The 25,888-nt window shown below is 39.8% G+C and overlaps 1 protein-coding gene across 5 annotated transcripts in view; it reads right to left on the bottom strand.

The window, feature by feature from the left end:
* AKAP10 (A-kinase anchoring protein 10) overlaps positions 1-25,615 on the bottom strand; it is a 77,592-nt gene extending 51,977 nt beyond the window's left edge. For 3 of the 5 annotated variants that reach the window (XM_032841344.1, XM_032841343.1, XM_032841346.1), the window contains exons 1-4: positions 25,360-25,615; positions 15,257-15,304; positions 9,371-9,553; positions 5,081-5,638 (exon numbers count right to left, since the gene is read on the bottom strand). In XM_032841344.1, coding sequence (XP_032697235.1) covers positions 5,081-5,638; positions 9,371-9,553; positions 15,257-15,304; positions 25,360-25,447 — 877 coding nt within the window. In that variant the 5' untranslated portion in view covers positions 25,448-25,615. The remainder of the gene's footprint in view (positions 1-5,080; positions 5,639-9,370; positions 9,554-15,256; positions 15,305-25,359) is intronic. The other 2 variants (XM_032841342.1, XM_032841347.1) reach the window with 1 other exon arrangement.
* Between the last annotated feature and the right edge of the window lie 273 nt (positions 25,616-25,888).

Below are 25,888 nucleotides of genomic sequence, written 5' to 3'. Positions count from 1 at the left end.
AAATGCAAGCTTATTCAAACTTTTAAAAGTCAATCAATTATGATCCACCATATTAACAGACCAAAAAAACAAAAAAACAAAAACAAACAAAAAACACAAGGAAAATCCTAAGATCACATCAAACACACAAAAAACATAACAAACTTCAACATCATTCATGATTCAAACAATTCTCAGGAAGCCATTAAGAGGAGCAAACTTCATCAACCTGATTAAGGGCACTCACCAATAAAACAACATGGCTAACCTCATACTTACAGTAAGTGAAAGACTGAATGCTTTCCCTTCAAGATCAAGAAGACAAGAATATTCATTCTCACCACTCACAAAAAGTCCTAGCTAGTGCAGTATGGCAAGGGGGAAAAAAAAAAAAAAGATCGGAAATGAAGAAATAATACCATTCTATCCACAAACAACATCAATGTCTACCTAGAAAATTTCAAGCATTCTACAGAAAAGCTGCTAAAATAAGTGAGTTCATAAGGTCACAGAATAGAAGGTTAATATATAAAAATCAATCATATTTGTAAATACTGGTGATATAAAATTAGTAACAAAAATTTTTAAAAATATCACTCACAAGAGCACCAATAAGAAATATTTGGATATAAATTTAACAAAACATATGAAGGATCTGTATGCTGAAGCCTACACAATGCTGAAGAAGTCAAAGACTTCAGAAAATAAAGACATACCACGTCCATGGATTTTAAGACCTGATACAGTTAAGATATAAATTCTTCCCAAACTGACCTATGGATTGAATGCAATTCAATAAAAATTCCAGCAGGATTTCCTTGTAGATATAAATAAGATTACACTAAAAAAAAAAAAACAAAAACACACACACACATACACACACACACACACACACCAATCAAAAAAACTTGACCTAACCCTTACATCTTATACAATATTAACTCAAAATAGACCATACATCTAAATATGAAGTACAAAACCGTAATATTTTTAGAAGAACACAAAGGAGAAAATCTTCATGAACTTAAATTAGGCAAAAAGTTCTTAGGATTCAATTCCAAAGAAAAAAGAAAACAAAAAGAAAAGAAAAAAGCTGGTAAATTAGACTTAATCAAAAAAGTCCTTTGTTTTGTGAAAGACACTACTAAGAGAATGAAAAGCCAAGCTATAAACTAGGAGAAAACATTTACAAATCACATAACCAATAAAGGTTTTATACCCAGAACACAAAAAGAACTCTCAAAATTCAATAATAAAACAGACAATCCAATAAAGTATGAGCCTATGTTGCTGGTGAAAACGTAAGATGGTACATCCAATCTACAGAACAATCTGACAGTTTCTTAACATTTTCAACACACACCACCTATTCCAGCAAACCCATTAGTAGGTATTTACCATAGAGAAATAAAAAATTTTGTCCACACAAAAACCTGTACACAAATGTTTATAGCAGCTTTTTAAAGATTTTATTTATTTATTTGACAGAGGGAGAGACACAGAGAGGGAGGGAACACACAAGCAGAAGGAGTGGGAGAGGGAGAAGCAGGCTTCCAGCCAAGCAGGGAACCAGATTCTGGTCTCAATTCCAAGACCCTGGGATCATGACCTGAGCCCAAGGCAGACGCTTAATGACTGAGCCACCCAGGTGCCTCTAGAGCAGCTTTATTCATAATCATCAACAGGTGGAAACAATCCAAATGTCACTCAGCAGGTGAATGGATGGTACATCCATACAATGGAATATAACTTAGCAATTAAATGCAACAAACTATTGACAGAATATGGATAAATTTCAAACCATCACACTGACTGAAAGAAGTCAGTCTCAGTGGCTACATAGATAAATTCACTTGTATGGCATTCCAGAAAAGGCAAAACTACAGAGTCAGAAAATAATAGATCAGTGGTTGCCAAGTCCTGGGATAGAGGAGTATTTAACTATAAAGGTCAGAGAACTGTTCCTATGCTGACTGTGATGACAGTCACAGGAATCTATGCAAGTGTTAAAATTCATGCAAGTATATATCAAAAAAGGTCAAATCTACTGCAAAATTTTAAAAGTAAAACAACTAGTAGTCCTTTAATGATTCCACTATTTCTATTTTTTATTGAAATAAACTATCACCAAAACAAAAAGCTTCCAAAAACAATAAACTGTATTACAATGACAGAAACAGACTTCGATTTCCAGAAACAGGCCAGACTAAATGTTCAAAGAAATTCTTCTCAATACTGAATTCTCCCAAGACGCTTTTTGATACACTTAAAAAGTGTATCAGAGTTTGTGGTAAAGTAAGGGAAACAATAATAGTTCAGAATTCAGAATCTGGGTTTTGTTTGTTTTTACAGAGGGAACGCACTAGGCATATATATATACACATTAATATTCTTAGCAATATGAGGGACAACATCACATAATCAAACATTCACATTTCTGCAGTTAGTTCACACCAGTTCAAGTTTTTTTCATTTAAAAAATAACATGTGAGGAGCGCCTGGGTGGCTCAGTGGGTTAAAGCCTCTGCCTTCAGCTCAGGTCATGATCCCAAAGTCCTGGGATCGAGCCCCTCATCTGGCTCTCTGCTCAGCAGGGAGACTGCTTCCTCCTCTCTCTGCCTGCCTCTCTGCCTACTTGTGATCTTTGTCTGTCAAATAAATAAATAAAATCTTAAAAAAAAAAAAAAAAAGTGTGAGGGGCGCCTGGGTGGCTCAGTGGGTTAAAAGCCTCTGCCTTCGACTCTGGTCATGATCTCAGGATCCTGGAATCGAGCCCCATGTCAGACTCTCTGCGGAGAGAGCGAGCTTCCTCTTCTCTCTTCCTGACTGCCTCTCTGACTACTTGTGATCTCTGTCTGTGAAATAAATAAATAAAATATAAAAAAAAAACCAACATGTGATTGTCAAAGCTTTCTGGATTTCTTAATTGCAGATAAGGAAATCGTGGACCTGCAGGAGCCAGTGCAAATTAAGACGGGCAAAGTGCCAGAAAGGCAGCGCAGTCACCTGGGAAAACCAGCAATGCCAAGAGACTTGAAGTGTGCACTTTCAAGGGCAATTGCTCGGGCCCAAACAGGGTAGAAGATTAGACCAAAATCATGCCAAAGGCCCTAAGAGTTTGCCTGAAAAACCCAAAGACCAAATGTATTTTAAGTGGTACCAGGAAGGTAGTAAAGTTGGCTCCAGATGCAAGGCAAAAGCAAATCCCAATATACTCTGGAATAACCCAATTTATTTACTTTTATTTTTTTTTTCCTGGAATAACCCAATTTAAACAGCATTCTCAAAGAATTCCCACAGAAAAAATCCAAAATCCATGTTCAGACAGCCAAAAACCACTAAAATCACAAGCAACCAAGAGTGTGAATCTGAAGAAATAGTGAATCAGATTCATAAAACCTACAGATATTAGAATCATTAGATGATGAATATATGTTTAATAAACTTAAAGAAATACAAAATAGGCTGAGAAGTGGGATGAAGGGATAAAGGAACAAGAAACTAAAAACTGACCAAATTTGAATTTAAAAAAATCTAGAAATACAAAATTCAGTAACATTTAGATAAAAAAATTGTAAATTGATTCAACAGCAGATTAGACCCATTTTAAGAGACAATAAATGAACTAAAACACAGATCTGAAGAAACGACCATCGGTGTAAAAAAGCTACATACGATATAGTTTTAGGAATATGACATTCTGGAAAAGGCAAAACTATGGAGAGAGTAAGATTAATGGTTCTCAGGGATTAGCAGGTAGGAAGAGATGAAAAGGCAGAGTATGGACAGTTTTTAGGGCAGTAAAAATACTCTTAACACCATAACGAAGGACCCATGCCATGGTGTATTTGTCGAAAGTCACTGAACGCACAGCACCAAAAGTGAACCCTGATGTAAACTGTGGACTGTGGGGGACTATAACATGTCTGGGTAGGTTCAACAACGGCAACTAATGTCCTGCTCTGGTGGGGGATGTGGATGATGTGAGTGGCAGGCCTATATATGTGCAGGGGCCAAGAGTATATAGGAAATCGCTGTACCCTCCTCTCAATTTTGCTGTGAACATTAAATTGCTCTGAAAAGGGGTGCCTGGGTGGCTCAGTCGGTTAAGCATCTGCCTTGGACTCAGGTCATGATCTCAAGGTCCTGGGATTGAGCCCCCAGCAGGTGAAGGGATCCCTGCTTACTGGGGAGTCTGCTTCTCCTTCTCCTCTCTGCTCGTGATCTCTCTTGCTATCTCTGTCGCTGTCTCTCTCAAGTAAGTAAGTAAAATCTTTAAAAAAAAAAAAAAAAAAAAGGAAAACTGCCCTAAAAAAATAAAGTGTTCCGGGTGGGGGGAGGGGGGAGAAAAGAAAAAGCAAACAAAGAAAAACCAAAAAGAATCACCTAGCTCTACGAGAAGCAAAGAACAGATAAGATGAAGACAGGAAAAAACATGGAGGCTGTCAAATCAGAATTCCAGAAGGTAATAATTGAAAAATTAAGAGAGTGTAACTTCCAAATGAACAGAGAAGAAATAAAGAGGTGCTCTTGTTGAAATGCTGATTTTAACTCGAGCTCCCTGCTCACTCTATAATCCGAGGTAAGTTACTTAACTGTCCTAAACCATGGTTTTCTCATTTGTAAAATGGGGCAATAATGCCGACCTCAGAGGTGGTATGGCCATTAGGTGAAATCCGAGTATAGCACTTGGCACAGAACCCAATAAATATCAGCTGTTGGCAATTAAAAAATAATTTTACCTACGAGGCAGACAGTAAGTTAGTAGCAAATTAAGAATGAGATGAGGATGAAATAAGCATCCCTGGATAATGGTTTGATTTCAAAATCTCTGGAAGGCAGAGGCAGGATAACATTCAACCCTTCTTCATTTGTTAATTCTGCTAAAGAGCTTTCGGGAGAGGATCCAATCTCTGTCTGTATCCCTGCTGTTCCTTTTTCATACACCAATCCTTCTCCAGGACATTCTCCAAATCCTCCCAAATTTGCAAGTGGGTGTGAGAGAAAACTATTCTAATCCTTTAATTCCTCACCTCAAGTTCTACTTTGTAAACTGATTAAACAAACAGGATAAAGAGAGACAAGAAAACCACATACTTACTTTTCATTAATTTTCCTGATAATTCCTTTAGTGGTGAAGAGGGACTATTTCTACTGGCTACTATAAGTCTAGAGGAGGATTCTTGGGTTTCCATGGAAACTGGATGCGTTCCTGTTCTGGCCATTTCAAGATGGAGAGAAGGGGCACTGTCACATTCCCGGGAAAGCAGCAAGTGATTCTGAATGTTGCTAGTTCTATTGTTCAGGTCAATTCCTTCAGATTGAGTCATAAGCAATTGAGTTGAGCTAGAATCCTCCAATCTCTTGTCAAGAGACTCAGTTACAAAAGATGTTGCAGTTTCATGCTTTTTAGATGGAGAGACAGGCTCAGCCAATGAGCTCTGCTTCACGGTGTTGAGACTGTGTGCTCTTATTCGGGACCAAGTTGTAGAGTGAAAACTTTCAGCTTCTAACCAAAATTTAACCAAATGCTCCATTCTCCGAAGTTCCATGAATTGAATGAAATAAGGGAGGACAACAGTGTCATGCAGGACTTGTTCAAGGGTCTTTGAAAGACTTGATTTGGTCTCTTGAGTCTGGTAGTCCAGACAAGATCTGCCTGAAAGAAGCAAAAGATTAGCAGTTCAGTAACAAATAATTTAAGATTAATGGATTAGTCAGCCACAATCAGCATTAGTGGTACCAGAATTCTTGAATAAAAGTTTACTTCCCGGGTGCCTGGGTGGCTCAGTGGGTTAAAGCCTCTGCCTTCAGCTCAGGTCATGATCCCAGGGTCCTGGGATCGAGCCCCGCATTGGGCTCTCTGCTCAACAGGGAGCCTGCTTCCTCCTCTCTCTGCCTGCCTCTCTGCCTACTTGTGATCTCTCTCTGTCAAATAAATAAATAAAATCTTAAAAAAAAAATTTTACTTCCCTAGCAATTTAATGAATAAAGAATTAGAAATACCATCACTGTGACTGCTAAACAGGCAATGAAACAAGTGTCCAAACTTATTAATCTATTAAAAAGCTCTTTAACTCAGTTATTCTTATCTGACTTTTAATGGCAGTTCAGACCATGGAAATTCTTGGGGGAAAAAAAATCTTATGATACTAGTACCAAAGAAAGGCGGCCAATAAATATATGAAAATATATTCAATCTAATTAAAAATGCCAGAAAAGCAAATTAATACATTTTTGTCTGTCAAACTGGAAGATGTTTTTTCAAAAAATAACAATAAAAACCAACAAAGGCACAGCAGAACAGGCAACACTGTCACCCACTGATGATGAAAATAAAAAATAACAAAACCTCTTTGGAAGAGCATTCAGTAACAGAGGGCAAAGCTTTAATAATCTGCATGATTTCACAATCCAGTAACGCCACCTCTAGGAACTTTTCCTGAGGAAAAATTGTCCATGTGTGCATACAGCCAAAAAAACGTTACCAACGCTCAGTGTTTGTTACAACAGAATAAAGAGTAGCTCTGGGATTTTTATCTTGAGAAATAAAACTAAACTTACCAAAATCTAATAAAAATAAGTTCATTATATATGTAACTAAATTCAGGTTACGATTATAACCACAAACTATTTATTAGAATAAACAAAAACAATTTTTAACATTTACAGCATTGACATTTTGAGGTTCCAGCTTCATAAAATTAACAGGGTTTCATCAATTTTTCAAAAGGGCTTTTCTTAATCCTTTGATATTCAAATTATTTTCTTTTGAAGCACTTCATGTGTCATCCTTGCCGGCTATCTCATTTTTTTTTTTTTTTTCTGAGAGAGGGCGCGAGTGAGCAAGCACAGCCCAACCCAACATGGGGCTCTATCTCATGACCCTACCTGAGCAGAAATCAAGAGTGGGGCACTTAACCAACTGTGCCACCCAGGTGCCTCCGGGGTGTCTCATGTTCAAGGTTAACCAGTACACCTCTGTCAACCTCACTTTCTTGAACTTCACAAAATTCTGATCCTTTGCAAGATTTACTAATTTTAATTAATTTATTTATTTATTTAAAAGATTTTATTTATTTATTTAACAGAGAGAGAGAGAGAGAGAGAGAGATCTCAAGTAGGCAGAGCAGCAGGCAGAGAAAGAGAGGGAAGCAGGCTCCCCGCTGAGCAGAGAGCTGGATGCGAGGCTTGATCCCAGGACCCCGGTATCAGGACCCGAGCTGAAGGCAGAGGCTTTAACCCACTGAGCCACCCAGGCGCCCCAAGATTTACTAATTTTTAAATTAAAATTTTAATTCTGAGATAATGGTAAGTTCAAATACAATAGTAAGACACAATACAGGGAGATCCCATGTAGCCTTTACCCGGGTTCCCCAAGGTAACATCTTACAGTACCGTATTACAGTATCACATCAAGGTACTGACGTTGTTACGACCACCAATCTTACTCAGATCTCCCCATTTCACCTGTACACACCTGTGGACTTCATTCTGTGCAAGGGAATCCATGCAACTTTATCCTGGGTAACTGCCAAGTTACGAAACAGTTCCAATGCCAAGTGGATGCCTCATGTGGCCTTTTGTAACCACCTCCTCCGTTCCTCACCTCTGGCAAACACTGCTCTGTCCTTCATTTCTCTAATTTTGTCATTTCAAGAATATTATACAAATGGAATCATACCGCGCATAACCTTTTGGGACTGGCTTTTGATGCTCAGCGTAACTCCCTTGGTACTCGTGCGAGTTGTGAGGTAAATCAATAGTGTGCTCTTCTTCATTGCTGAGTAGTATTCTGTGGTGTGCACATGCCAGTGTGTCTAACCACTCACTCGCCTGCTGAAAGACAGCCAGTTTTTGGCTTTTAAGCTACTATGGACATCGGGATATAGGCTTTTGTGGGAATGTAAGTTTCCACTTCTCTGGGATAAAGGCCAAAGAGTGCAACTGTAGGGTCTTAAGGACATCTGCACGTTTTGCTGTATAAGAAACTGCCAAACTATTTTCCAGAGTGGCTGTACCATTTCACACCCCCACCAGCAACGCAGGTGTAATCCAGTAAAAGTTACAATTTTACTTTGTGATCAATACAAATGCTGTTTGCAGTGTGCTGCTGAGTGTGGCCCACAGACACTCTGACATCTTTGAAGATATACAACTGTTAAGCAAAGATGTCAAAAAACGGGCTAATTTTATTAGACATCAATTTATTCACTTTTCTTTCAATTTATGATACCATGACACACAATTTTTATAAAGTGCAGAACTGTGGGTAACGAAAATTCAGAAAACCTCGATCTCCTGCATACCTTTTTTGGAGGTGGGGGGGAAAGAAGTTATTTTAACATAGTAGGGATCCTACTACACTCACTGTTATGTGACCTGCTTTTTGCACTTTAACCTTAGATATTTCTCTAGGTCATCTTCAGACTTTTAAATGGCTCCCTAATATTCCAGATGCGGGCACACCACAATGTATCTACTTCTCCATCGCCAGATATGTACGTTTGTTGTTCCTCATTTTTTGCTTTCACAAACAACACTGCAATAGACAGCTTTACACATACTTGCATCTACTTCTTTTTGCATATATGTGACTAAATCTGAGGGCTAGATCTTCTATTTTACATTCTGATAACTACTTCCACACTGCCTTCCAAAAAAATCTTCATCAATCTACACTTTCACTAAATAGGACTGGCTATTTCTCTTCATCTCCGTTACCATTCAAATTTTCAAACTTTAAAGATTTGCTGATGTGTTAGGGAGAACATTAACTCATTACTTAAATTTGCAGTTTCCCGAGTATGAGTGAAGTGAGGCATCTTGTTCATATAATTAGTGGTTAAATGTATTTCTTCTTCTGGAAATGACCCATTTTTTTTTTTTTTAACTGAGAATGCTTTCTATTTTATGCTTATGGGAACATAATAGAGTATCATTTGTTATACTTGTAGCTGTTATTTTTATTTATTTTTTAAATTTTATTTATTTATATTTTTTAAAACATTTTATTTATTCATTTGACAGCGAAAGAGATAGCGAGAAAGGAAACATAAGCAGGGTAAGTAGGAGAGGAAGAAGGTGGCTTCCCGCCGAGCAGGGAGCCTGATGCGAGGCTCGATCCCAGGACCCCGGGATCATGACCCGAGCCGAAGGCAGACACCTAACGACTGAGCCCCCAGGTGCCCCAAATTTTATTTTAAGAAGGCTCCATGCCCAATGTGGGGATCGAACTCACAACCCACAGATCAAGAATCACATGCTCTTACCTTAAATACGTTTTTCCAAAGCACATTCACATTATACAGTTCTAGTATCCTCTAGCAAGAGTTTCCCATAATACACTCAATCCTTCCTACTAGAAGTTAACAAAAAGTGAGTCACTTACCCAGGTCGCCAAAATGAGCAGCCTCCATGTGGCTTGGCTGCTTCTTAAGTGTTGCTGTCCTGCTACTTGAAAAGGAGTCCATGTTGGCAGAAATGGCATTGATTGCAACATGACTTGGTCCTGCTGCCTCCAGCAAGGCATGATTTTTAGTGCTTTTTTGTGGGGAATGTACAGATATTGAAGCTATAATTTTTTGAAAAAAAAAAAAAAAGTTAAAAATTAAACACAAAATTCGATAGCCTAAAAATGTCTCATAAAGGACTTTAAGAGAACTTTAAAAATTAAAATTTTGTAGCACCTCCCTTAAGCATGCACGCTCAACAAAAAATAGTTATGGGAAAGGGAATCAAGCAGCAGAAAACTGGGAAGCAATTTCTTATTATTATTTATAACTCTCAAAATACTGTGCCACAAACGGAACTTAAAACAAGAAATGTTTCTTTGAGAACTTCTACTGATGACAGAAAATACCAAAGCCAGAAAACATTCTGATATATGGACCTTTTCAATTCCTTAATCCTTTTTGTCCAAGGAACAAAACTAAAACTTGTGAAATGGGGTAAAAATGAGAAAAACATTCTTCAGAATACTTATTTTATTTTTTTGTCAGAGGAAGAGAGAGAGGGAGTGCACAAGCAGGGGGAAACAGCATGCTGAGGGAGAAGCAGGCTCCCTGATGAGTAGGAAGCCCAATGTGGGACTCGATCCCAGGCCCCTGGGATCATGACCTGAGCTGAAGGCAGATGCTTAAGCCACCCAGACATCCCCTTATTTTACTTTTTTAATTGGGTAACAAAATTTCTCTAATGAAAAACATTTATGATCAAGGTTCAAGCTGCTTAGAGATAAAGCACACTTAAAAAATTCACAAAATACATTTTCCATAGTAGTCTGAAGAAATGGCCTATTGACATCAGAATAAAGAGATTACCCATTTGGTAACAGGAAATAAGCAACTCAGTATTACAATACTGTCAAAGTAGTCCTGTGACCTTGTTGCTACAGCTGGATCAGCATTCTACCTCTCCTATTTATTCCATACAAATATTGAAGACTCTTATTAAAGGTTTTTAAAAAGTGTTGGCCTAGCGCATTGCTATAGCAAGAAGGACAGAAGGGACACCTGGGTGGTTCAGTCGGCTAAGCGTCTGCCTTCTGCTCAGGTCATGATCCCAGAGTCCTGGGACGCAGTCCCGTACCGGGCTTCCTGCTCAGCGGGGAGCCTGCTTCTCCCTCTGCCTGCTACTCTCCCTGCTTGTGCTCTCTGACAAATAAATAAAATCTTAAAAAAGAAATTTAAAAAAATGCCCACCGTGTCGGAAATGGTCTCCTTCCGACTCCTCCTCCTGAGGCTCCCTGCTCTTTTATTCTTTCTGCTAGAAACAACATTTACTCTCAAACCTTTTAATTATTACTAGGGCCAACTTTTCTGAAAAGATTATTTAAATCTGTAAGCACTCCTCTTTTTCCCACAAATGAACTTGAGACCCTGACACATCTGTTAAAATAGATAAAACCAGATAAAATAGGTACCTAAAATCTAAACAGATATCTAAAGGAGATTTTTAAAAAGAGTTATTAGGGGACGCCCAGGTGGCTCAGTCATTAAGGGTCTGCCTTTGGCTCAGGCCATGATTCCAGCATCCTGGGATTAAGCCCCACTTCGGGCTCCCTGTTCGGCGGGGAGAATCCTTCTCCCTCTCACACCGCCATCCTGCCCCTGCTTGTGTTCCCTCTCACTAGGTCTCTCTCTGTCAAATAAATAAATAAATACATTAAAAAAAAAAAAAGGGTTATTAGTAACTCTGGCTGATTCAAGGGGAACGTCTCACTCACACTCTGGACCTCTCTGCAGCAGCTCGTAGGGTACACCTCTATGGAACTGGAGCCCCAGGAGGTTAGCCCTGACCTGCATCTGACACCTGGCCTTTGATTTGGGCTTGGGGCCTATTAATTCCTTACCGCTAGCTATTCTCACTTTGACTTTACCATACCAAGACCAATTTGTCCAAATACCAAACTCACCGCATCTTCTTCCAAACTAATGCTCCTATTCAATTTCCCTATCTCTGCTCAACCTGCCAGTCTCCAAAGCTCAAAATCATGGGCCCATTCTTTTTCACTCTACATGTTTGCCTAAGATTGGTTGATTTTTTCTTAAAGATATTTAAACATCTACTTACATGTTTATTATCAACACCACACCCTTAATACAGGCTTTTCTGTATTACAGCAAAAGAACTTTTTTGGTCTCCATCCTATGGAACTCTTCCAGACTTACCTTTCATAAATACCATATGTAAACATCAACATCCCACTCAAAGACTACAGGCTCCCTATTTTCTCTGTCTCAAGTCTCTGTTCTGGTCTTTAAGGCCCTTACAATTGGGTATCAATCTTCTGTGAAAATATCCCCTTACTTGTCTGAAGGTCCCTTTGCCCAATATATACTCAAAGAAGAGGCTGGGCTGTTAGGGAAAAGAGAAAGAATTGCCTCTTTCATTCAAATCCTTATTATTCAACTTTTATGGAGCTTAAGTCCCATTTCTACAAAATCTTCCCCACACTTCAAAACCCATGTGCTAATCTCAAATTCCTCTGAACTCCTCACGATACTTCATCTAACTAAGCCATCTTGTTCAGGCCTCCTCTGTTACAATAAGAGCTACCAGAGTAGTACCTCCTGCATACCAGACCTTGTACTGGGGGCTTGATACACATTTTTTGGAGGGTATATTACTTCATTATCTCTCACACCAATTTTGCAAGACCAGTATTTTCCTCATTTTTGAGATGTGGACACAGAAAGACAAAAGTTAAATACTTGGCTATAAGTCAATGAGATAGTAGTTGTTTCAATAAGCAGAATTTCAGCTTTGGTCTGCCAGACTCTAGAAAAATCACTCTTTTGCCTTTGGTTGGAAACTCAGACTCTAGAATTATTGTGTGGATAAAATAATATATGTAAATGTCTCCATGTACCTCCCACCCACCATGCCAAAACTGAACATATAATTTCCCAACTTGGTTTTCCACCAGTCACACAGTTAGGCAAGCCAGAAAAGTAGGTGTTAATCTGAAACTTTCCTGTCCCTTACACCTCCTATTTAATCAATAACAAAGTTCTATCCATTTTTGCTCTAAACTGATCACTCCAGATCTCTTTATTTTCATCACTATAGATCCAGCCCATGCCATCTGTGGAATCACTTGATGAATGTTCCTCTCTCCCCTACCAATCTGTAAGTTCAGTGAGTGCAGGAGCCAAGTCTTTTTTTGTCTAGCCTCAGTTTTTGGCTAATGCCTATAACAGAACAGGTGTTCAAGAAATGGTTGTTATTAGTATGTTGGTGTATTTGCTACTATTCCACATCTAAGCTCTAATCATACTGCAAACTTCTTGAGGGCCTGTTTCCTACGCTGTTCTGTAAGATTCTAAGGTAAGCCAGTGAATGCTAAGCACAGATTATGTACTGTCACAGGGTAGGAACATGGCATTTTTCAGCCAGGTACAGTTTCAGAAATTAGGCAGGCCAACCCTCTCACTCCACAAATGAAGAATCCGAGAAAGGTTACAGGACTTCCCAAGGTCACACTGTTAGTAGCAGTTTAGAGCAGAAGACTAGTAGTAGTAGTAGTAGAAGTAGTAGTAAAAGTAGTAGTAGTAGAAGACTACTAGTAGTAGAAGTAGAAATCTAAAGTGCCTGAGACATCAAACCCCTTCCTTCTACACTCAGATCTCGTTTTTACACATGCTGCTTGCTAAGAGCTTGAAGTCTTTATCAAAGTCAATCAAATTCTGCTTAAGGAAGGCAGTATGAACCAACACGAAATCCACCTGGCTTAAAATTAACAGAAGTAGGGGCGCCTGGGTGGCTCAGTGGTTAAAGCCTCTGCCTTCGGCTCAGGTCATGATCTCGGGGTCCTGGGATCGAGCCCCGCATCGGGCTTTCTGCTCAGCAGGGAGCCTGCCTCCTCCTCTCTCTCTGCCTGCCTCTCTGCCTACTTGTGATCTGTCCAAAAAAAAAAAAAAAAAAAAAAAAAATTAACAGAACTAAGCAGAAAATAAGACTGTAAAGTACCCTAGCTCTTCCCTAGTATTACAAATCTCTTAAGTTATAATTAGTCACTCTCCAGCAAACTGAGCATAAATGGTTAATACTCAATGCCAGCCACACAAGATACAAACATTTGATACATAAGATACATAAGTAGCGGGCACCTGGGTGGCTCAGTGGGTTAATGCCTCTGCCTTCAGCTCAGGTCATGATCCCGGAGTTCTGGGATCGAGCCCCGAATCGGGCTCTCTGCTCAGCAGGGAGCCTGCTTCCCTTCCTCTCTGCCTGCCTCTCTGCCTACTTGTGATCTCTGTCTGTCAAATAAATAAATAAAATCTTAAAAAAAAAAAAAAAGTCCAAGTAGCAATCTATAGATCTCATGTAAATAGATTTTATTTATGAAATTTACATGTAAGGGCTATATAAATAATTTCCCTTATAATATTCCATTCCAATCTTTGTAATTAATATAATAAAATCAGTCAAAACTATAGTAGAGATTACAACCTGAAGAAGTATGCTCTAACCTATAAACACAGACAATATACTGATTACAATAAAGTACTCTGGATAAATTTTAAGTTAAGACGATTCATCCAAAGTAACTGAGAAGTAAAAACTGTAATGATCCATACATTAAACAACAGAAAGCCAAGCCTTGTAAGTGGCCGTTCTTTACTCCAGAACTGTCAGGTCAATTCAGAGTATTTTTCACTTTTTTTTTTTTTAAGATTTTATTTATTTGACAGACAGAGATCACAAGGAGGCAGAGAGAGAGGCGGAAGCAGACTCCCTGCCAAGCAGAGAACCTGATGTGGGGCTCGATCCCAAGGACCCTGGGATCATGACCTGAGCCAAAGACAGAGGCTTTAACCCACTGAGCCACCCAGGTGGCACTTTTTGTTTTGTTTTTAAAGGTTTATTTATGGGGCACCTGGGTGGCTCAGTCAGTTAAGCCTCTGCCTTCGGCTCAGGTCATGATCCCAGGGTCCTAAGATCAAGCCCCACATCAGACTCCTTCCTTGGCGGGGAGTCTGCTTCCCCTCCTCTGCCCCTCCTCCCATTTGTGTGCTCTCTCTCTCTCTCTCAAATAAAATAAATTTAAAAAAATAAAATAAATGTATTTATTTATTTTAGAGAGAGAGAGTGAGCATAGTGGGGAGGGGCAGATGGAGAGAGAGTCTGCAGCAGACTCCACACTGAGCCGGGAACCCAACACAGAGCTTGATCTCACAACCCTGAGCCAAAACCAAGAGCCAGACACCCAACCCATGCAGGTACCCCTCGCTTTTTGCTTTTTTTAAAAATAAAGTAAACTACAAACCATAAGAGACGCTCAACTACAGGAAAGAAACTGAGGGTTGCTGGAGGGGAGGTATGAGGGGATGGGGTAACTGGGTGATAGACATTAAGGAGGACACCTGATCTAATCATGAGCACTGGGTGTTATATGCAACAGATGAATCACTAAACTCTACCTCTGACACTAACAATAAACTCTATGTTAATTCACTGATTTTAAGTTAAAAAAATAATAAAATCAACTCATTGATTCTAGGGAACAATCAAACATGTGATTAATGGAGGGCACTGGTTTACTGTATCACTAGGACAGCCAACAAGTGCTTACTTAGCAAAAGCCTATCATATATGCAAGGTGCTGAAGAATATACAGGTCGAACAAGGAAATAAGTCACAATCATAAATAATTACAAAAGAAGGCAGAGATGATTAATGGCAAAAGAAGGGGGGAAGATAACAGGTTTAAATAGCCTGTAAATGGGAAGCACATCACTTTTTTAACACAATGGAATGCCACTGAACTCACCTTTAACTGACTTGACATCTGAGGTTTTCTCTTGTTCTTTGCCTTTCACTGGAAGATAAAAGAGCATCATGACCAACTTCTACAGTCAAAAAGATCCTATCTGTACGATGTAAAAATTAGACAAGCTTTGTTCTAACAGATGAATATTCACAGCTGTACAACAATGGAATAACACCTTGGAGGGGAACAGGGCAAGACAGTTGTCAGGGGAAGTTTCTCTAAGGAAGTGACCCTTGAACGTCGTTCGGTCAAGAGCACTAAGCATGCTAATGGAGAGACAATGTCAGAATACCTAGGTTCAAATCTAGCTTGCAACTTATTACACAGCCCTGTGACCATGGACCAGTTACTTTACTTCTCTGGGTCTCAATTTCCTTGATTTATAACTTTAGAAGAGTAATAATAACACCTACCTTAGAGGGTTATGAGTGAAAAAAGAATTTAAAAGAGCCCAGAAGAGTACGAGGTACAAGGTTAATTTAGGATGTTAACTAATATTATTAAAATATGCCACTAGATGCGTCTTGAAGAAAGAGTTCTTCGTGTATCGTATCTTACTTTTTGTGTATTCCTCTCATAGCAGCAAATAAAAACATTCTAAACTTATAATCTAAATATCTAATACTCAAGACTTCTCTTAAAATGCTACACAGTCTCTTCTCCATTATACAAAACAATAGAAATTCTACTGCAAATATGCCAACAATGTAATATCCAAGAAAGGAAGGTACATGGCAGCTTAAGCAAAGCATGAACTCTTACAGGATCTGACATAAAACTATTTTTAACCTTCCTTACTTTTCTTGTATTTTTTTTCCAACATTAAATTTTCTTTAACCCCACCATGAAAAGCCTATCAAAATAAGAAATCCCAACATGTGCTCTTAAACAGTCAACACTGAAAGGCTAGTAGCAGGAAATAACGAGCTCTCAAAGTACTGGATAAATTAATCCATCAACAAGTATGTGAGAGCTTGGTATGTGCTAGACATTGTCCTGGCTCAGGAAGGAACAGTCCTGTCTTCAAGAAGTCTACATACAAGAATGTGGAGACAAACATGAACAAAAATGAGATCATTTCAGCTACTGATCACTGCTGCTGGGAAGAAAAAAAAATAAGGTAATGTAGTAGAAGCAACTGGGTTGCATCTGCCAACTGACTGCTTCTCCCACTTGAAACATGAACTTGTCTGGACTTCCAAGGCACTCGACTCCCTGGTTTCCAGCTGCTCCTTCTCAGTTTATCGCCTGGTCCACTTCTCCTCTACCTACTGAGAGTTTCTCAGAGAAAGTTGGGCACCTTTTCTTTTCACTACATACACGTATGTGTATTTCCTGGCTAAACTTACCCATTCTGAAGGCTTTCAATACCAAAGACAAGCTATGAATCCTGAATTTCGGTTTCTAGTCTAAAACCTTCTTGACCTTAAAATTCATTTTGTTAACCATCTACCCATCCTCTTCTATAATTACACTGGTCCAAAATGGAACATACCATCTCTTCCCAAACCTGGTTTACTTCACTTTTCATTTTCTCTCATGAATGACACTCCCACCCCAGTTTCTCAGGCCAAAAATCTCAGAGTCATTCTTAACACGTCTCTCCTTTACTTCCCACACCCAAAACACTTCTAAGACCAACTGATTTTAACCACTAAAACATACCGCCACAGTTCCACTTTTGTCACCTTCAATACATTCTGATCAGTCAGATCTAGTCAATACTTGAAACAGACAAGTACACACAATCCAACAATAACCACATTATTAGTGTTTTGCCTTACTTCCCTTTTCCCCCTAAATATTACATAAAGGGTCCTATGACTCCCTACCTGATCCCACTACTCTTCCCTTCCCAGAGATAAATACTGCCCTAAATTGGATGTGTTTTCTACCATTTATGTTTTTAGACTATTACTACCTGAGTATAAAACACGCAGTTATTCTGTAGATCTTTAAAAATGACATGAATAGTATTCTTCTACTCATATCTGAAACTTGTATTCATCCCATAATTTGACTTGTCTATACTGATGCATTCATGTAGCTCTAGTTCATTCATTTTAGCTGCTTAATTCCTAAAATACACCTTTATTTATTCATTTTAGTACATGTCTTCCTATGTAGTCTATATGTAAGAATTTCTCTAGGAGGGGCGCCTGGGTAGCTCAGATGGTTGAGCATCCCCCTTCAGCTCAGGTGATGATTTCCAGGTCCTGGGATTGAGCCCCACATCAGACTCCCAGCTCAGCCAGGAGTCTGCCTCTGCTTCTCCCTCTGCCCCTCTCCCTGCTTGGGCTCGCTCTCTCTCTCAAATAAATAAATAAAATCTTAAAAAAAAAAAAAAAAACTTCTCTAGGATAAAACACTATAAACGGAATTAGTAGGTAACCAGTGATGGGCCGTTTTAATGAAAGTGGCCATTTAATGACTATTTTTCAAATGGTATTTGACGGTACTTTTAATTCATTTCCTTGAGTTCCTTTGAGGGAATATCCTTTTGTATTTATTGGGTATTTAGGTATCTTCTTTTATGGGCTGGCTATTCAATTCCTTTGTCCTTCACTTATTTGCAGAAATTTCATTTATATTCTGGATGTTAATCCTTGGTGTTGCAAATACCTTATGTTTATTTTATTGTATGGAAGCTTTAAATTTTAACGTAGCCAAATTTACATTATGTGGATTGTATTTTCTTATGTCTTAATGATATCCTTTCCTAGCCCAGGATCAGATTTTTTTTTTCCTCTGTATTTTCTTACATATGATCTCAAATTTTGCTTTTTAAAATTCTGGGCTCTTATCTACCTGTATTTATTTCTGTTTGTCAGATATTGGGAAACTACAGCCCATGGGCCAAATCAAGCCCATCTTCAGTTTTTTATAAATAAAGTTTTAGTTTAACACAGCCATGTCCATTTGTTAACATATAATCTATGGGTACAAGGACACCCTTGCCTTGTACAGAAAACTAACTGACCCCTGATGTATATGATACGACATAGAAAAATCCTAATTGTTTTTCTGCCAGAGGGACAGCAAACATCACTCACTGATTAGTCCAACCTTTCTCAACTGAACAGGAACTCTTTATATACCAAGTTCCCATACATACATGGATCTGTTTCTGACCATTTAATTCCAGTCTTAATTACTTAACCATATAATCAGCCTTTGACAGAGCCAAGTCCTCTACCTTATTCTCTTACAAAACTATCTGCTCTATTAATTATAGGGTCAACTTGTCCTGATCCTAAAACCCCCATAGGAATTTTTAAAGTAGCACTGACTGAATGATTAATGTGGGGGAGAGTTCACATCTTTCTGGGATTGAGTCTTTCTATCCATGAACATAGTATACCTCTCCATTTATCTGGGTCTCCTTTCATGTCAAATTAGGTTTTGTAAACTCTATAATGATTTTAGTTTTGTTTTTACTGGCATACAGTGGTAAAACGGAGTTTTAAATACTCCCATATAAACACATATATTTTTAAAACCCAGCTGAACTCTTTTATGAGTTCTAATAGTAAGTGTGTAGATCTTCTTCAGTTTTTTTATATATGCAATTATGTTATCTGGGACTAACAATTCCTTTGTCTCCTTTCCATTCCAAAACTTAAATTTCCCTACTTTTTGTTTTGTGTATGTGCTATTGTGAAGACTACATTAGCTTTCTTTTTGTCTAATATCCCTGATATATTTTCCCATCCTTTTACTTTTAACCTTCTTATGATCCTTTTTATACTAAATGGCATACAGGAGGAATCTAGTCTTTTCACTGGGACAGCCCATTTCTGTTTATTGTGATTATTGCTCTAGATGTCTAAAGAAGATCATTCTTAAAACTTTGTAAATTTGTTGATTTCTCCTGGTAATTCTGCATATTTTGCTTTATGTATTTTGAGACTGATATTAGGTGCAAAGCAGTTCAGAGTTTTATCTTCCTACTACCCTTTTCATTTTATCATAATGTAGTCACCTTTTTATCCCTGATAATGTTTTGTTGTTTCAAGTATGTCATCTGCCACACAGCTTTCTTCTGGTTGACATTTGTCTGCTATATCCTTCCATCCAGTTATTTTCAATTTCTCTATGTCCTTATGTTTTAGTTGTGTTCCCAGTGGTTTATTGCTGGATCCTGGTTTATTATCCAGCCTGACTTTTTGTCTTTTAGCCATACAGTCTTTTGGTAGAATTAAGCCTATTTACATTTATTGTGACTACTGATATAGGTTTATTTCAACTACATTATTCTATACTGCTAACTATACTTTTTCTTGTTTCTGTATTTCCTTGTATTATGAAACATCCAAAACAAAGACAATACTAGAATTTAATCTGAGTAATACTCAGGTTTATCAAATTTTAAGATTATGCTACATCTGCTTCTAAAAATTTTTCAAAAGAAGACATGCATGTGAAAATTAATTCTCTCCCTGATTGGATTCCCCCTTCTCCCTAGGGAAATAATTTCATAAAACAGATTATTATCTCCACCTACAGTTTTACTCTTTAACGTATTTCTATATCTGTAAACAACATATAGCATTGATTGAAGGTTCTTAAACTTTATATAGGTGGTCCTACCAACTGCCATTCCCAATGGCAGCATACCCTAACCAAATCTTGGTATAGTCGGGCTTTAATCCCATCCTTCAGGAGTTCTCAAGAACTTTACTCCCTCAAGTAACACCTCTCTCTTCTGTATCATTTTCTCCCTCTCTACCAGATCATTTCTATCGCCATACAAACATGTTCTAGCACCTTTTATCTTAAAAAAAAAAAAAAAAAAGAAAGAAATCCCTTAACCCAAGAGCCCCTTTTAATTCCTTTTCACTGCAGTTTCTTGAAAAGGGTGTTTTTATTCTTGCTACTTTCCACACTTCACCTTCTCCCTCCAACCCATTCCACTGATAGTGATACCTCTCTCAAAAGTCATCAATTATTTCCACATTATCAAACTAAGTAGTTATTTCATCTTGATCCTGCAAGTGACATTCAACACAACACACCCTTCTTTTTTAAACACTATCTTCTCTTAGCTTCAATGATATCACACTCCTTTATAACTGGTATTTTTTTAAGGTATATTTTTTTCCATGCATTTACCTTTTTTTAAAGATTTTATTTATTTATTTGACAGATATCACAAGTAGGCAGAGAGGCAGGCAGAGTGAGAGGAGGAAGCAGGCTCCCCGCTAAGCAGAGAGCCTGATGCAGGGCTCTATCCCAGGACCCTGGGATCATGACCTGAGCCGAAGGCAGAGGCTTTAACCCATTGAGCCACCCAGGCGCCCCTGGTATTTTATTTTTGATTCCCCTTTGCCAATGGCTCATGTTCCTCGATTTAACTTTTTAAAAAAGTTTTTTAAAAGATTTATACTTTTGAGAGACAGACAGACAGACAGACAAAGCACAAGCAGTGGGAGAGGCAGAGGAAGAGGGAGAAGCAGACCTCTGTAGAACCAGAAGTGACATGGGGCTCAATCCCTGGACCTGAAGATCATGATCTGAGCTAAAGGCAGACACCCAACCATCTGAGCCATCCAGGTGCCCCTCAATTTAACTTCTAAAAGCTGCCTTAACTCCAGAACTTTCACCAAGGCTCTGTTCTTGTCTATAGTATGGCAGGAAATGCGACCTGGCCACAGAACTCATTTTCCTCTTTCTAGCAAGAGGACTGTAGCCTATTAGCTAGCTACTAGCTGGCTAGTTACTCTACATTTCCCAGAAGGTTTTGCAGTTATCTATGACCATATGACTAACTTCTCACCAACAGAATATGAATAGAAATAATTTTGTGCCACTTTCCTGGCCAAAGCTTCTTTTTCCTCTTTACCATGGATCAGGGGACTGAGGACAGACAGAAGGGGCTATGACCCAGCTTTGACAACAAACCACACCCTAAGGGAAAGAGGTGTAACAATATGGGAGGAAAGATCCCTAAATGACTGTGAAGCAAAGCCACCCAATAAACTTGGACCGTTACATTCAAGAGAGTAATTTTTTTTAAATCTATCTTTTTTGAGCCATTACACTTCAGTGTATCTTTGTTATAATAGCCTTAGCCTTTCAACATAACTAATTCTCACATTTTATATATTCTCTAGGTGATCTCATCTAGTCCCATGTCATTAATCATCAGTTATGCAAAATGGTTTTTTTTTTAAGATTTTATTTATGTATTTGACACAGAGAGAGAGCATACAAGCAGGGGGAGTGGCAGGCAGAGGAAGAGGGAGAACCAAGCTCCCTGCTGAGGAAGGAGTGTGATGCGGGGGCTCGATCTCAGGATCCTGGGATCATTACCCGAGCTGAAGGCAGTGGCTTAACCGACTGAGCCACCCAGGTACCCCTGCAAAATATTTCTAAAGCCAGAACCGTATCTCAAGTTCTGACCTCTTCCTAGAACTATATAGATTCATACATTCCACTGCTTCTTTAACGTATCCACATGGATGTCTGTTACACAAAGTCATAATTGCCAAAAACAGTTCTTAACTCTTCCTGCCCCATGCTGTAAGCCCAAAACTTTCCCAGTTTTTCTTCACTCCAATCACTTGTTCAAGTTATGCTATTTCTGTCTCCAAAGCATATCCTATACCCAGTAAGTTCCAGCCTTCTTCAGGTTCCTTAAATGCACCCAGCTATTGCTGCCTCAGGACATTTGTACTTCTAGTTCTCTCTGGTTAGAATGCAGTTCCTTTGATCTTTTGTGAGGCTGGCTCTCTCCCTTCACTCAGATCTCAAACTAAACACCATCTTCTCAGACAAGCCTTCCTTTATTATCTGAACAAATACTGTTGTCCTGTGATCTACTCCCACATCAATTTAAATTCCCTGCTCAGCACTTTTTACTAGCAGTTATTTTTTGTTTTTATTCATTTATTCAACAAATATTTACCAAATTCCTAACTATGCCCAGGCACTGACCTACACATGGGGATACAGTTGTGAACAAAATCAGCTTCCATCTTAATAAAATACATAGAAAAGTAGAGGGTGATAAATGCTGTGGAGAAAGTAGGTAAGACAGGAGTGCAAGGGCTGGGGACTGCAATGTTAAAAGTAGGATGGACAAAGCCTCACCAAGATGTCAAATGAACAAAAACCTGAAGGAGATGAGAGAACAAAATAGTGGGTGTCTGTGGGAAGAGGTTTCCAGGCAGAGGGAAAAAAAAATAAGTGCAAAGGCCCTGAGGCAGGAATGTATTTGACAACAAAGAGGCCAATATAAAAAGAACAGTGAAAAGGAAACAGGAAACAGGAAAAGGAGAGCAGGAGATGAACACAGAGAAGAAATGGGAACAAGATTAAGGGGGGCCGCGTATAGGAAGCTACTGGAGAAATTTGAAGAGATAGGGGTCAAGGTTGGAGGAAGGGAAACCAAACTGAAGCAAAATAACTGTGCTTTCTCTATTTCCTTTTTGCCTTTGAAGATTTTATTTATTTGAGAGAGCAAGTGAGTGAGCAAGCAAGTGCTGGCAGGGGATGAGGGGTGGGGAGGTGGGGGTGGGAAGCAGAAGGAAAGGGAGAGACAGAATCCCAAGTAGGCTCTGTGTTCAGCTCGGAACTCAACACAGGGCTCCATCTCACGACCCTGAGATCATGACGTGAGCCAAAATCAAGAGTCAGACGCTCAACCAACTGAGCCACCCAGGCACCTGTTTTCTCTACTTTCATAAAACCAGCTTCCTCTTAACATTTAAGCTGAGATTTGAGTGACATCCTCTCAGAGGACTTAACTGTCCAATCTACAGGGATGACCACCTAGACCAGGGAGTTAATAGTCAGGGATGGTGAGAAGATGTTGAATTTGGTTATGTCCTGGGGTAGTCTTAGCAGATTTGCTTATGTAGATACAGAGTAGGAGAGAAAGAAAGGTTCAAGAAGGTACTAAAGTTTTAGACTGAGCAAGTAAAAGAATAGAAATGCAATTTACTGAGGTAACAAAAAATCTGGAGTTAAATTCTGGATACAGTAACTGAAAGATCCATCTGTCAGCCTATTATTTCTATTAACAGATATACTGTATCTATTAGGTAGAGGTATAAAGTGGACCAACAGTTGGATATACCATTCCTAACTTGGGAGAGAATTCAAGCTGGAGATGTAAATTCAGGAGTCGTCTGCATATAGGTGGTATTTAAAAATGGTATTTAAAGACTGGATGGGATCCCTAAACAGAAGCATCTCCAGCTTCTACTCTTGCCACATTCAGCCTGCAAAAAGCAACTACAATGATCTTTTTATAACATAAGATCAAATCACTCCTCTTTAAAAATTCTAAGGGGTGCCTGGGTAGCTCAGTGGGTTAAGTGTCTGACTCTGGATTTCAGCTCAGGTCACCATCTCAGGGTCATGAGATCCAGCCCCGAAGTAGCGCCACAGTGAGCATGTGGCCTGCTTAAGATTCTCTCCCTCTCCCCTACCCCTCTCGCACTCTCTCTTTTTCAAAAATAATAATAATAAATTGAAATAATGTCTCTGCATTTGAAATAAAACCTAACTATGGCCTACAAAGCTCTGAATCTTGTCTACCTCTCCAAGCCCAAATCACAGTGGCCTTCCTTCCTTTCTTGAAGGACGCCAAACTCTTTCTTGACTCACAACCTTTGGACATGCTCTTCCCTAGCCTCTGGTACCTCCTGAGCCCTTGGCTCTAAGTTCCAAGGTCACCTGCTGAGGCCCCTCTCTAACATCAAACCAAAATATGCTTCTCCTCTCACCTCATCTCTGTCATGCTAACAATTTGTATATACACATAGGTATTAAAAGAGAAATGTATTGTCTGTCTGCTGCAGCAGACAATAAGGTCTGTAGGTGCAGGGACTTTTTCTTGTTCAGTGCTTAATAATGAGGGCCTAACAAAGTGCCTGCCAAGCAGCAAACATTCCAAAAGTATTTGTCGGACAGAGACAACAGTCTATTATGTAACATGCAATCTGCCTCATTATACACAGAATGCTTTCTTTCCCCCTTAAAAAAAAAAAAAAAAACCCACTTCAACACTGTCAAATTAGAGCGATAAACTACACCAAGGTACATTATCAACAAAGCTTCCTTGTACCATTTTACAGGTTTCCTTCATTCAGCAGAGCTTTCATTCATTCCTCACAGTACCATTCACTCACCATAATATCGGTTACTAAAACTCTGCATGTACTTAAAAAGAATTCTTGAATTCATATCTGAACGGGGCCTTTAGGAACCACCTAATTCTTGGTTGAGAGAGGAGAAGAAAGTGGGTTAACACTTTTCTATCCCAGGTGACAGTCAGTAGCAGAGCAGTCATGTGAACCCAAGCCTCTGATAAGGTTTAGTGTTTTGTTTTTTTCTTTTTCCTCTGATACCTTTTCTCTTAAATAACAAGAACTTAAAGAACCACTATCACCCAAAAAGACCTACACTTGTTCATTCTGGATATATACTTTGAATGCAACACAACAACTTCATCCAGGATCAAAACTAAACTCCCTCTACTTAAAAACTGGGCAGCTATTACAATTGAAAATCAGAAATTTAGTTTACAAAGTGAGCGTTCCAACAGTTAAGTTGACTTGCTAAGTCATCAAAAGAAATAGTCTTCATTAGGGAACTTTCAGCAGTAAGTAATTTAGGAACTGCAGGATCCCCCCCACCCCCCCCCCCCCCCCCCCCCAAAAAAAGGGGAAACTAGAAAATAGCACCAGTTGAAGAAAAGAGCTTTTTCACATGTTGCCTTTAGATATAAAACCCTCAATATTCTGAAAAGTCAGAGACTTCCGTAACAGGGTACTAAAGGAATTTCCTTTTTCTGGATCCACCGTTTAGACACATAGCACACAAACGCGAAAACTGGATTTGCGCAAACAGGCATTAACTTGTACGGGCTCCGGCAAACACTTTTGGACCAGCGAGATAATTCCCCTCTGACCTCGCGCGAGGAGGCCACCTTCTCCCTCCCTGCAGAGTCCGGGAGCAAAGCAAGGCACGCAGGGGGCGTCTGCGCGGAGGCCGAGGGCCTCGCCGCCACCGGGAGGAAAGCCCGTGCAGGCCCACCTACCCCACCGCCGCCCCTGAAGCCCGGCCTGGCTCCCAGCCGGAGCCCCCTCTGCTACCTTTCCGCCGGAAGAAGGACATGGCGGGGCCCGGGTCGGGGCGGAGGGCGCGGGGGGACTGTCGCGGGGAGGGCCCGGCTCCCCTCATTCAGCAACCGGCCCGGACTTCCGGGTCCGCAGCGGCCGCCGCACTAGCCTGAAAAGAGACCCTTCTTCCGGGTGTGGGCCCCACCGCCTCCTCGAGAAGCCCAGGCAGCTCCTGCCGCCATATTATCAACAAGCCGCCCGCCCGGAGTTCCGGTCCTTCCCCGCGCGAGGCTTCACGGGAGGCCAAGCCGTCGGCCCCGCCCCCCATCCCCGCCTCCTCTCGTGGGTGCGGGGGCACGCGCCCAGCCCGCCCACGTGATCCTGCGCGCGTGCGGCCTGTGCCCTTTCCCAGGTCCGGCGTTGCTGTCAGGGTTGGAGAGATGCAGATCCGGTCCCGGCAAAACTGGCCCTCCCGGAATCGGAGTCCTCTCCACTCCCCGCTACCGTCGGACCCTGGAGTGGATGGCGTGGTGCCTCAGGTTTGGGGGCGTCCGGCCGTGGG

Source organism: Lontra canadensis, unplaced genomic scaffold, assembly GCF_010015895.1.
Source record: "Lontra canadensis isolate GAN:19392208 unplaced genomic scaffold, GSC_riverotter_1.0 scaffold122, whole genome shotgun sequence".
NCBI lineage: Eukaryota > Metazoa > Chordata > Mammalia > Carnivora > Mustelidae > Lontra > Lontra canadensis.
The sequence above is the reverse complement of the archived record's forward strand: the minus strand, read 5'-3'. Positions and strand labels throughout refer to the sequence as shown.